Consider the following 13,347-nt stretch of genomic DNA (forward strand, 5'->3'; position numbering starts at 1 on the left):
AATAACTTGGAAATTTATTGAGCATTTCCCTTGAAAAATATTTCTAATCCCTAAAATGTATTCTATAAATTGAATATTTGGCTCAAATTTGAACTCTTGAATTCCAATTTTATCTTCATATTATGATATTTCGCCTCTGTTAGTGAGATTAGCTGCCACCCTCAGAAGTCCGGGTTCAATTCTCGGCCCTGCCACTAACCCACTATCTCCCGCATGCAAGCTCACAGCTGTACGCCCCTAACCGCACGGCCAACTCATCCGGTAAGATAGGAAAGGATAGGCAAGGAAGAGGGAAGAAGGCTGTTGTGGCTTTAAGTTAGATACCATCCTGGCATTTGCCTAGAAGAAGAAATGAGAAACCACGGAAAACCACTTCGAGGGTGGCTGAAGTGGGAATCAAATCCCCCTCTGCTCAGAGGTCTTCCCGAGGCTGAGTGGACCCCATTTCAGTCCTCGTACCCTCGCACCCACGCTAACCACTACACCACAGTGTGTGCTGAACAGGGGCCTTGTGGGGGGGGGGGGAGTATGGAAGGGATAGACAAGGAAGAGGGAAGGAAGCTGCCGTGGCCTTAAGTTAGGTACCATCGCGGCATTTGCCTGAAGGAGAAGTGGGAAACCACGGAAAACCACTTCCAGGATGGCTGAGGAGGGAATCGAACCCACCTCTACTCAGTCGACCTCCCGAGGCTGAGTGGACCCCGTTCCAGCCCTCGTACCACTTTTCAAATTTCGTGGCAGAGCCGAGAATCGAACCCGGGCCTCTGGGGGTGGCAGCTAATCACACTAACCACTACACCACAGAGGCGGACATAACCAAAACGTACCACACGAAATACATAGTAATGCGATAGTCGAAACACGTACACTTTTATCACAGTGTGTTCAATATGTACCGCAAGTGAGCTGTACAGTAAAAGCTGTTTTAAAGGTACCGGTAACAATTCCATGTTGTTGGCTTCCAGGACATTAAAGAACTCCTGCGGGACAAAATTCCCACACCCCTGCGTCTATCAAGAACTAGCATTTAGGACGAACGTAAAACAAATAACATTATTATTATTATTATTATTATTATTATTATTATTATTATTATTATTATTATTATTATTATTATTATTATTATTATTATTATTGTCAGTGCAATACAGATACAAAGTTAACTGATCTGATGAAATGGCCACGAGGTAATCGGGCTTGTTTATATTATGATTGGTTTACACTGCATGTAGGATTATATTAAATAATGTTACAGTTACTTCTATTAGCGATTTGGTTGTTTCTGCACGAACAGGCGTGTTTGGTAGCCGAAACTCCGATTGCAAAACAAAAACAAACAAAAATAATTGAAGAGAAGATTCGAACCATCACCGAGCGGAGCGAAGGACAATACCCAACTGTGCTATTTAGCTAATTCAGTCACGTGACAGCACATGTTGAACGATTACTAATCGTTTCTGTTTCTACTAGTGATGTGCGCGAGTGATGCCTGGAATCGCGGTACTCGATTCTTTCGAGTCCAGGCTCGGACTCGCTTCGCTTGCGAAGGCTCGATGATAGCATGACGTCACACGTTCGCTCACTCGCCGGCTAGTAGATGGATGAAGCATGCGTACAAGCGATCGCTGAGGGTTTATGGGATTGCGACAGCGCGGTACGATATGAAAAAACTGAATGAATGCGCAAAAGGAATAACCTAAATTTGATAATTACTTGAGAACGATAATAATGCCATTTAATACGCATAATAAGATATGAAAATATCCGTTTACGGCGTCTCGCACACACTTCACTGAATATGCCATCTATTCTAATATTGATAATATAGCTTATCTGGCCTTCATAGCCCAACTTGGCCGGTTCGATACTGGTTTATTCCGGTAGTATTTGAAGGTGCTCAAATACGTCAACCTAGTGTCGGTAGAATTATTGGGACGTAAAAAATCTCCCGGGGGACTAAATGCGGTACCTCGGCATCCCCGAAAACCATACAAATGTACGTACTTGGACGTAAAAGTTATAACATTATTATTATTATTATTATTTCAAATCCCTGTCACGGTATGTAGTCTATGTTGTAATTAGTGTATTTTAAACATGTGCTATTTGTAGACTATAGACGGTATTTCTGCACACATTGTATTGCTTCGCTACTGGTAAATTATATCTCATGTAGCCATTATGCATATACACGGGCGTAGATGTGCTAATATGATCGGTAGTATGACAGATTTATTGTAACCATAGCCTATTGCTAACCGCGCCAAAGCCTACAATCGTCCGGGGGAACAGGTGAATTACAGCAGTTCATATGTACATCATACTTTCGGCAGATATAATGTCGGGTATTAAGATGAGGCGTCCAGAATGTGACGTACGTTCACGCAGCAAATCAGCGGACAGAACGTCATTCTGTTCTAGCTAAACAGCTGACAGTTTGTTAGTAAGTCACAACCTTTAGTGCCTATGATGATGATAATAATAATCATAAAAATCGAATTATTGACGACCGATGACTGAACAACATCAATCATCAGCAGCAAACATATTGCACTCCACACCACAAAAATATTCTGTGGGTGACCCTGAATGCCGTGCACTCCAGTACAGTAGATTTTAGTTCTAAGGCATGTCCACAGATAGCGACACCAGTATGCTTGGACTCGAGTCTGGAGTCGAGTAATACCGATTCTAAGAGCACATTACTCGATTCTACTCGATTCCGTCGCTAGCCCATCACTAGTTTCTACCATATTCGTCCTGGTTGAGGTCCAACTGAAGCTTGCATCGAGATGCATCGAGAATAGTGACGTCAGTCTCGAGTATCTCGAACGAAAGTTTTGCTTAACACTAGTACCAAATACAGTAGAGACAATACGTGACACTTCCGGATATAGCCTTGTTAAAATTGGAGACAAGTCGCTAGTGGCGTGACCTGAAAGTTCGCGCTAAATTCAAATATGAATCGAAATATATATACGGAAATGGATAAATAAATTACGTCTAGAAAGAAAGTGTTACTAAGATATTAACTTCAAAGTTGCTAAAACAATTCTGGATAAATGAATGAAGAATTATTTAACAGGTTACTATTTAAAGACTGAAATTAGACATATAATCAAGATGTGAAATGGATTGCTGTGAAAGGGCTTGATCTTTCATTAATGCATTGCTTTTTAGCTCTAACATTCCTGCCTGAACGTTCACGGCTAGATTTGTCTCTTTTCTCATTTAAAATGCCAACGGCCGTAGCCGTGTTGAAACACCGGAACCCGTGAAATCTCCGAAGTTAAGCAACATTGGGGTTGGATGGGTTGCCACGCGCTGTTGGTGGGGGGTAAGGGAATGGAGGAGCGGAAAGGAACTGGCCACCCTACCGCACGTAAACTCCGGCTCAGGAACACCTCTGCAGAGGCTCGGACCTGCCTTCGGATAGAATACACCTTTGCCTTACCTCTCATTTAAAAATATTGTATCATCACATTAAAACATTTGTCAACAAAAAAATCGGCACATACTTTACACACATGATTCAATGCATTTACATTTAAGAGCTTTTTCCTTTTTAACTTGAAGCCTACTAACAGAAATAAAAGCTATAAATTTAGCCTCAAAAACATTCAAACTTTTCCTATAAGCAATACTTGCCATAATGCCATTACATTAGGGTAAAGCAAATTTGCATAATCATCATCATCATCATCATCATCATCATCATCATATTGTTTCAACAAAATATGTACATTTCTTAAATCACCCTTATTTTCTTCAGTGCTTGACAACGCATTACGGCCTTTCAAATGGGGTAACTTGGAACACAACCAGCCACACACATACGCATGTGTATTTTCCTGAATTAAATCAAACCCACAGATCACACCTACAACAACATATCGGCATTGAAGGTTAACTGCTGCACTATGCAATAAAATAAGCTCATTATATTTTAAGCCAGTTAAATGTGGGTCGCGCAGGTAAGAAGTTTAGGAAGTACTATAAAAATCTCTTTACAACTGGAAGAATATACATGCAAACACAATATTTACTTACATTTTCTTGTCACGAGGAAAACGGAAGAAAGACTGCGAATCCTTCTGCACTTCATAGTTATTGCAGCCAAACACAGCACATATCTTTCCACTCATATTGAGAGGAGATATAAAGGAATGACAGACGCTACTATTTACTTATGTCAACTTAATGCAGACGCATAAATAATGCCATAAACTTCACAAACAAATACACGTGCTCTTATGACATAATCAGTAACTCTCAGGTCACTCCGCTAGAGAGAGAGAGAGAGAGCTCTAATCGCTGTCCCTCGATATCTCGTAGAGTGTCGCGTATTGTCTCTACTGTATTTGCTAGTACTAAGGAGACCTTCGGAATGGCGAAGATGGTGGATGAGGCAACCCATCTTCTCTGGGGAAAATTAGAAGAGGAAACCACTGCCTTGTGGAGAAGAGGGATTCTCAAAGGCTTTCAAAACACTTTGCCATCATCTTCTGAAAATCATTGCCTCCAGTGTTCGAATTATAAAAAATAAAGATGAAGTTTCTCATTTCAGATGAATGTTTTCATTCTGTGACTTGACAAGGAAACTCCACACAAATTCCCGAGTGCTGTGGCTGCTCGAACCAAGCCTTATCGCACTGATGAGAGAGAATCATTTCCGCTATTTTTATTATCTCTCGCTGTTACAAAACATACTCTGGGATAAGAGAAGTTTTTCTTTGCCTGGTTGGGAATTAGGAAATAAATCTTAAAATTGGAAAAAAATACATAGAAGGGGAGAAATTCTCCAGCTTCCCATTTCAAAATGAACGTTGTTTACCTCAAAGTTTCAGTTAGACGTTTTGCAGGTGAAACAATTTCTTGAAAGTTACTGTACCTACTTCTTTAACTGATATTGTACTTTTTGTAATAAGTATCGAAATGTTTAACATTTCATGCGAAAATAAACGAAGTACTGTCTGTGGTCCTTTTTCAAATCCGCCCACATACGAGAAAATTCACCAAACATTTGTATTTTCGATAAAATACAACTTAACCACTCCCGTCTCCTCTTTTGAGTTCTTCTCGCTAGCAGAGGTGTACCTAATATATAAAGATCACACAAATCTTCAGGAAGCGCCATTACTTCGCGCATATACCTACTAACAACTCGGTCGAATGCGCAACCAAAGAATGATAGCGTACGCACGATTTCGGACGAACTGACTTTGCACGGATTCGTTCGAACTCGCAGTTCACATGTTTGCACTTCCAGTGGACGAGAAGCCTGGGGTGAATGCCGGGCTAACAACCCTCTCACCTTCACCTCACATCTCTGTGACTCAGACAAAACCATCACATCCAGATTATTTTAAAACCTGATCTGCTCGGGAATCGAACACTTGGCAGACACGCTGCCCGTAGAACGCGGGGCCGGATAAAATACCGGTATATTTGTAATACCATCAGATCCCTCTTCTGCGAATATCCCTTACAAAGAAACATTTTGTAATTAGAATCCGTAACTTACTATTATGTTCGCCTCTGTGGTGTAGTGGTTAGTGTGCTTAGCTGCCACCCCGGAGGCCCGGGTTCGATTTCTGGCTCTGCCAAGAAATATTAAAAGTGGTACGAGGGATGGAACGGGGTCCACTCAGCCTTGGGAGGTCAACTGAGTAGAGGGGTGTTCGATTCCCTCCTCAGCCATCCTCGAAGTGGTTTTCCATGGTTTCCCACTTCTCCTCCAGGCAAATCCCACGATGGCAATTAAATTAAGGAAAACCGAGCTCGACAGCTGCAGTGGCTTATGTGAGGCCAGTATCCAGTATTCGGGAGATAGTAGGTTCGAACCCCACTCTCGGCAGCCCTGAAGATGGTTTTCCCATTTTCATACCATGAAAATGCTGGGGCTGTACCTTAATTAAGACCACGGACGCTCCCTTCCCACTCCTTGCCCTTTCCTGTATCGTCGTAGCCATCTATCTGTGTCGGTGCGACGTAAAACCAATTGTAAAAAAAGAAAAATTAAGGACACGGCCAATTCCTGCCCTCTTCCTTGTCCATCCCTTCCAATCTTCCCATCTCCGCCCCCCCCCCCACAAGGCCTTTGTTCAGCATAGCAGGTGAGGCCGCCTGGGCGAGGTACTGGTTTTCCTCCCCAGTTGTATTCCCCCACCCAAAGTCTCACCCTCCAGGACTCTGCCCTTGAGGCGATAGAGGTTGGGTCCCTCGCTGAGTCCGAGGGAAAAACCAACCCTGGAGAGTAAACGGATTAAAAGAGAAAGAAAGAAAGAAAGAAAGAAAGAAAGAAAGAAAGAAAGAAATAATTTACTATTACAGAAAACCTTCAGATAGTGACATTACTGGCAACCGCTAAATGACAGTACCAACAGTCTTCCAGTTTTATATTTTTTTATTTCTTTCTTAATCCGTTCACCCTCCATGATTGTATTTCCTTTGGACTCAGATCGGGATCCCCGCGCGCAGTGTCCTGGAGCGTGAGACTTTGGGTTCGGGTGATACAACTAGGCAGGATGACCAGTACTTCACCCAGGCGACCTCACCTGCCATGCTGAACAGGGTGAGGGTTTGGGAATATAGAAGGGATAGACAGGGAAGGAAGCGGCCGTAGCCTTAACTTAGGTACCATCTCAGCATTTGCCTGGAGGAGAATTGGAAAACCTCTTCATGGATGGCTGAGATGGGAATCGAACCTCCCCCCACCCCAATTCAGCTGACCTCCCGAGGTTGAGTGGACTCGTACCACTTTTCAAATTTCGTGGCAGAGTCGGGAATCGAACCCGGGCCTTCGGAGGTGGCAGCTAATCACACTAACCACTACACCACAGAGGCGGACTCCATTTTTATTACTGTGCTTTGACCGTAACTGCACCGTAATGGTTAGAGCAATTAGCTGCTTTCTCGGAGGCCCGGGTTCGATTCCCGGTACTACCAGAGATTTAAGAATGGCAGAAGGGCTGGTATGTGATTAAAATGATGCATGCAGCCGACCACCATTGTAGGGTGCCAGAAAGGAGCTGCACCACCTCGAGATGAGGAGATGAGTTTATTTTGCTTTAACATAAAAAAAAAAAAGTCCTGCCGTGCGGTTAGGGGTGCAGCTGTGAACTTCCATTCGGGAGACAGTAGGTTCGAACCCCACTGTCGGCAGCCTGCATAGCATTACTAGCGTTGGGATTGTTCGTACATATTCGCACGTGTTCGTACGACGTAATTTCGTACGAATACGGATCCTTTTTTTTTTTTTTTTACAAGTTGTTTTACGTCGTACGGACACAGATAGATCTTATGGCGATGATGGGACAGGAAAGGGCTAGGAGTGGGAAAAATGAAATGTACGGCTTTTAGTGCCGGGATATCCTAGGACGGGTTCGGCTCGCCAGGTGCAGGTGTTTCTATTTGACACCCGTAGGTGACCTGCGCGTCGTAATGAGGATGAAATGATGATAGAGACAACACATACACCCAGCTCCCGTGCCATTGGAATTAACTAATTAAGGTTAAAATCCCCGACCCGGCCGGGAATCGAACCTGGGACCCTCTGAACCGAAGGCCAGTACGCTGACCGTTCAGCCAACGAGTCAGGAGTGGGAAGTATGCGGCTGTGGCCTTAAAGTACAGTCCCACCATTTGCCTGGTGTGAAACGGAAAACCACAGAAAACCATTTTCAGGCCTGCCGACAGTGGGGTTGGAACCCACTATTTTAATAGTGAAGTAAAACTAATATTCTTTAAATCACTATAACAGTTTATTTATAACTGAACAGTATCCTCATTACCCAATACATTATGGTTAATGTGATTTTTTTGTCACATGTTTTGATCCTAATTGGATCATCTTCAGCAGATTGCTAAAAATTGACATATACCTACATATTATTGCAGTTAAAAACATTTTAAATTGAAGCAATTTTCTTTAACTTTCCAACTACAGGCAATCATACCAACGAGACATATGCAATTATGGTAACCCTTATTGGCAGCAAACCAAATTACGAAATATCAATTATTAATCAGATACCGTCCAGTCCAGTTAACAGACGTTTAACTAATTAAATATCAAGAGGATAACAATTCACACTGAAGATTTTAACACGATCTTATAAGAGCATGAAGTTTTTCTTAATAAGAACATTTTAACATTCATAGAATCACATTACTAAGGATGAAAATCACATATGACAGAATATTAAAGAAAGTGTTAATCGTACACGGATTTATTTACAATTATTTACAAATTAAACACGCATAACCTTAATCACTGTATTACAAACAAAACACTTCACTCCGAGAACATCAACAAGCCGCCATTTTAACAACTGACTATCACAGCACATAGAGGTTTTAACCTTAAAACACAGCTGAAACAGTTGACTACCGACTGCCTACATTGGCATGTCTGCCTAACCACAACACGTGTTCACTAATGAAACTCCTGTTAAACCATAACTCTACTGAACAATAACTCGTCTCTACCATCAAGACCACCTCTTTATATATATGCCTGGCCAGGCTTCTAGAAAGATATATTTTCTCGTAAATTCTAGAGTGCTTAAGGCCCAGATATAATGCATAGAACATTCTACCGAGATCTCATGTACCCGGTACCATTCTGGATGAACAGTGTGTTTCACAATTCTGTAGTGGATTACACGTAATTAATACAGGTATTAATAAATTATATACAGGTTCTTACATTAACTAAAATCACATAAATATCTATATACAAAAAATGTTTCATGACATAACCTCACAAATAATGCGATCGTAAACTAATAATGATACGAATAAGTGGACGCACATCACAAGTCATAATAATAATAATCATAATCGTAAAGTAATAGGCCCTAATAACAATAATTCGAGGTCGATACTTGCATTATTTACCCATGGGTGAGATAATATTGTTTTCAAATTATATCAGTTTATCACACTTGCGTCAAGTTTAGCTGTCAATGCGGAAACATGGAATTTATATTTTGTGGAGTGAAGTACATCTTTAAAATCATGTCATATGGAGAGTTTTACAATCATTTATTACACGAAAACAATTCATCTTCGCTGTCGACAGTAGGTGAAGAGCAGTATAGAGTCTGTCTTCCGTTTGAAAATTTAGAATTGATCTGATAAAATGTGGTTTTGGAGAGGAATTACAAAAACAAGTTGGATGGATACAAAAAACAAATGCCTTTGTTTTAAAGAACGTAAAAAAGGATCGATGTTTATTAAATACGATAAAGAAGAGAAAAACAAAGTTCCTTAGACACGTACTGAGACATGACTCTCTTCTCAAGTACCAGGGGACCACCAAGGATGTCATAGCAACATGAAGAGGCTAGTCAGAAGTGGCTACAGCGACAAGTAGATGATGATGATGAATCTACACTCACCTTCCTGTAGATGAGCGAGCAGCAGGCTGCTCGTATCCTCATCCCGGTGTGGAAAGCTCCCAGTACGTAATGGTTGTACGAGACGAGGTTGAGGACAGTGAAGAGTACGATACAGCCAGCGTACGTGTAGGCCTCATTCTTGTCACCTCTTGATGATGGTTTGAAATATGCCAGCAGCTGGCCAAGCAGTATAGGCTGCCCTAACCTAGAACACAAAGAGAACGTTATCTTCACGAAATATCTTCTAAACTATGGAAAATTAGCTGTTACCCCCCGGCTTCGCTCGCGTGACTTTCGTAATTCGATCAAAGTAAACGTTCCTCGGTACTGCTCTAAGACATTAACTGAAAAATCCCTGAAGCACAAGTATAAAATCTTACCGAAGAATTGAGTTTCATTTACCCCAGACACTCTCTGTAAACCACATTTGTGGTATTGCGTTTTGGAGCCAAGATGATCAGACTACTGGCAGAGCTAACTCTGGAACATAATGAAATATAGAACTGTACATGTGAGAAAGTCCTCCCTCAAGTTGAAAACAAACAAAAAAACTGTTTCTTTATTTTCAAGGACATTCTAAAGATCGATTTTCACGTCTGTAAATATCCAGTTTTTGAGATATAAGTATCCCCATCAAAGGATTCAACTCATTTTTCAGTCCTTTTCATCCACCTTTATAAGTGTTTTTCCCGAAAACAAGAAAATACGTGTTTCTTTGTTTTAAAAGGGATTCCAAATACCACTTTTTACGTCTGGAACACGTTAAGTTTTTGAGATATACTCATTATAAAATTTCACCCCATGTTCACATATTTTAACCTCCCTTAAGTGCAGTTTTCAAAAACAAAAAATTCATGATTCTTTATTTTTTAATTGAGATTCCAAATACCAATTTTTACGTCTGTTACATGTTAAGGTTTTGAGATAAACTAACTTTAAAAATTCACCTCATTTTTTATTGTTTTCTACTCCTTTACGTATTTTTTCCAAAAATAAATTGTTTCTTTATTTTTAGAGGAGATGCCATGTACTAATTTTCACGTCTGTAAACTTCAGTTTTTGAGATATAAGTATCGTCATAAAAGGAATTCAACTCCTTTTTCACTTATTTTACCCCCTTAAGTGGACTTTCAAAAAAGAAAAAAATACGTGTTTCTTTATTTTTAAAGGAGATTCCAAATACCAATTTTCGACCCTTCCCCCCTAGCGACAGATTATCCAAAAATCCTCCCTCAGTGCACACCTACACTGTAGGCCTAATATAAATGTATCCCCAAAGTTTCATTAATTTATGTCCAGTAGTTTTGGCTCGGCGGTGACGAATCAGTTTGTTAGGTCAAACAAAATATCACGAGATAAATTGAGGCTACCTAGGTATATGAAAATTTCCTTAGATGTGTAGATGCAGATGGAGGACATTTTCAACATCTTCTGTGACAAGGTGAGAAATGATTTCACTTTGATTATGCGTTGTTATGTGCAAGGGCGCCCATACCCGGGGGCAAGGTGGGGCCGCGCCCCCCCCCCCGCTCTAGCTCTCAGGGAAAGGCAAAAATCTAGTGTAGTCACGTGTTTTCCTTTCAAGGAAGTGACTTAAAAGTCAGTATTACGTAAAAGCGGTAGTGCCGTCCCTCACCAACAGGCAGGGGATACCGTGGGTTATTCTACCACAGAATAGAAATCACCATTTATCTTCCAAAATATTAAAATTGCTACGTACCCCCAGGTCTGGGGCCCCGCTCTAGAAGCAGTCATATGGTCGCCCATGATTATGTGTGCTTGTTATTTACATGCGATTCATACGGACGCTCTCCCGGCCACATGCTCAGCGAGTTGCCATGTGCCCGTCTACCCGCTGCGCTACGCCGGCCGGTCCCACCCCACTTTGAGTGGATGACCCTGTAGTTTTATCATTGTAGTAAGCCCATTTTGTCTACACTGTCTGACAAAAAAAATTAAGCACCCAGAAGGAGTGGTCCAATATTATCCCATTTCAGTATACATGCATACCATGAGTAAATGATTAGATTTACAAGGATCTGTAAAGTGTAGACCGCCCACCAGAGTGCACCGTCCTGTTGTTGATAAGCTGCTGTGAGTCAGACAGTTAAGCAAGACGTGCAGAGAGTACTACGCACAGTACGAAGCACCCGCGATGCCTCGCAGACGCGTTAGACAGTCTATCCATCAAATGACAGAGTGGGAGTGCATGAGGCTGGTTGGACATATCGTGCAACTGCCAGACATGTGAGCCATTCAGATGTCACAGTAGTCCGATGTCGGATTTAATGGGCACATGAGGGCACCCAATCACGTCGTGCAGGTTCGAATCGACCAAGAATCACCACCCTGAGGGAGGACCGTCGTATGGTGCGCCAAGCATTGCGGGATCTCATAACTTCGGCACCCGCCATCCGCGAACATGTACTGGAGACTCTACAACATCCTGCGAGTTCTCGCACAGTGTCTCGACGACTTGCAACCACCGAATTGGGATCCTACCGCCCCATACGTCGGTTGCCATTGACACCGGAAAACCAACGTCTGCGTTTAGAGTGGTGCCTTGCCCGGGAGGCATAGACAGAGGACGACTGGCCTGATGAGTCCAGCTTCTCCATAACTTCCGATGACCATCGTTTGCGGGTTTGGCGGCGTCGAGGGCAGAGGGCTCATATTGTTGAAAGACACAGAGGCGTAATCCCTGGTATCATAGTGTGGGGAGCCATAGAATATGCGTTCAGATCAGCTCTAATAGTGCTTTGGCAGACTTTGACGGCACACCGATACGTCATAGACATTCTGCGACCGCACGTCCTACCCCTTACGGCACAGCACCCCGGGACAGAGTTCCAAGAAGATAATGCACGTCCACACATAGCAACGTGTGTCTATGGATTGCCTAGAGCATGTTGAGGTCTTCCTGTGGCCAGCAAGATCCCAGGAATTCTCCATCATTGAATACGTGTGGGATGACATTGGAAGGAGACTCCGTCCCAGTACCAACTTGTGGGATCTGAAGGGACCGCTGCAACAACTGTGGACGAACTTGCCTCAGGGGAGGATCCAAAGGCTGTTTGACACCATTCCGAACCGCATAAGGGCATGCATTGCGGCCAGGCGGGGTGCGACTCCTTACTGACCTGGCGCTAACGTTCCACCAGTAACGGCCAACGGCGTTGTCTTTTTCATCCCTTATTGTAACCAGCTCAATAAAGGCACATGATCTTTCAGCATGTGTGGTTTCATTCAATTTCAACCACTCCTGGGTGCTTAACATTTTTGTCAGGCAATGTAGTTACATACATTAAGAGTTTTGTCTGTACATTGATTTAAAAAATGTATTTCTATATCGGTCGTGTCCACAGTAACTAGGAAATGCACTTTTTTCAATTTCCGTCATTTCTGTGTGTATGTATGTATGTATGCATGTATGTACAGTATGTATGTATGTATGTATGTATGTATGTATGTATGTATGTATGTATGTATGTATGTATGTATGTATGCGCATCACGAGAAAATGGAAGAACAAATTTAAAGAAAATCGGTATGTAAAGTCTGGGAATACCGGGCGAGCTGGCCGTGCGGTTAGGGGCGCGCAGCTGTGAGCTTGCATCCGGGAGATAGTGCGTTCGAACCCCACTGTCGGCAGCCCTAAATATGGTTTTCCGTGGTTTCCCATTGTCACACCAGGCAAATGCAGAGGCTGTACCTTAATTAAAGCCATGGCCGCTTCCTTCCCATTCCTAAGCCTTTCCTATTCCATCGTCGCCATAAGACCTATCTGTGTCGGTGCGACGTAAAGCAAATAGCAAAAAAAGAAATAATAATAACAATCTTAGGTTATAGATTATTTACGCTGAGTGAAACAGCAGTTTAGAGGAACGCCTAAAATTCAATTCTCAAACATTTATGTTATTAATGGCCCTGTCGATAAATTTTA

General features: G+C 42.2%; 1 protein-coding gene across 1 annotated transcript in view; it reads right to left on the reverse strand.

Moving 5' to 3' along the window:
- The window catches only part of LOC136885586 (ATP-binding cassette subfamily C member 4), a 174,734-nt gene that overhangs the window by 113,372 nt on the left and 48,015 nt on the right, over nt 1-13,347 (reverse strand). Inside the window, exon 4 of the mRNA XM_068230337.1 lies at nt 9,405-9,609. Coding sequence (XP_068086438.1) covers nt 9,405-9,609 — 205 coding nt within the window. The remainder of the gene's footprint in view (nt 1-9,404; nt 9,610-13,347) is intronic.

Source organism: Anabrus simplex, chromosome 14 (assembly GCF_040414725.1).
Source record: "Anabrus simplex isolate iqAnaSimp1 chromosome 14, ASM4041472v1, whole genome shotgun sequence".
NCBI lineage: Eukaryota > Metazoa > Arthropoda > Insecta > Orthoptera > Tettigoniidae > Anabrus > Anabrus simplex.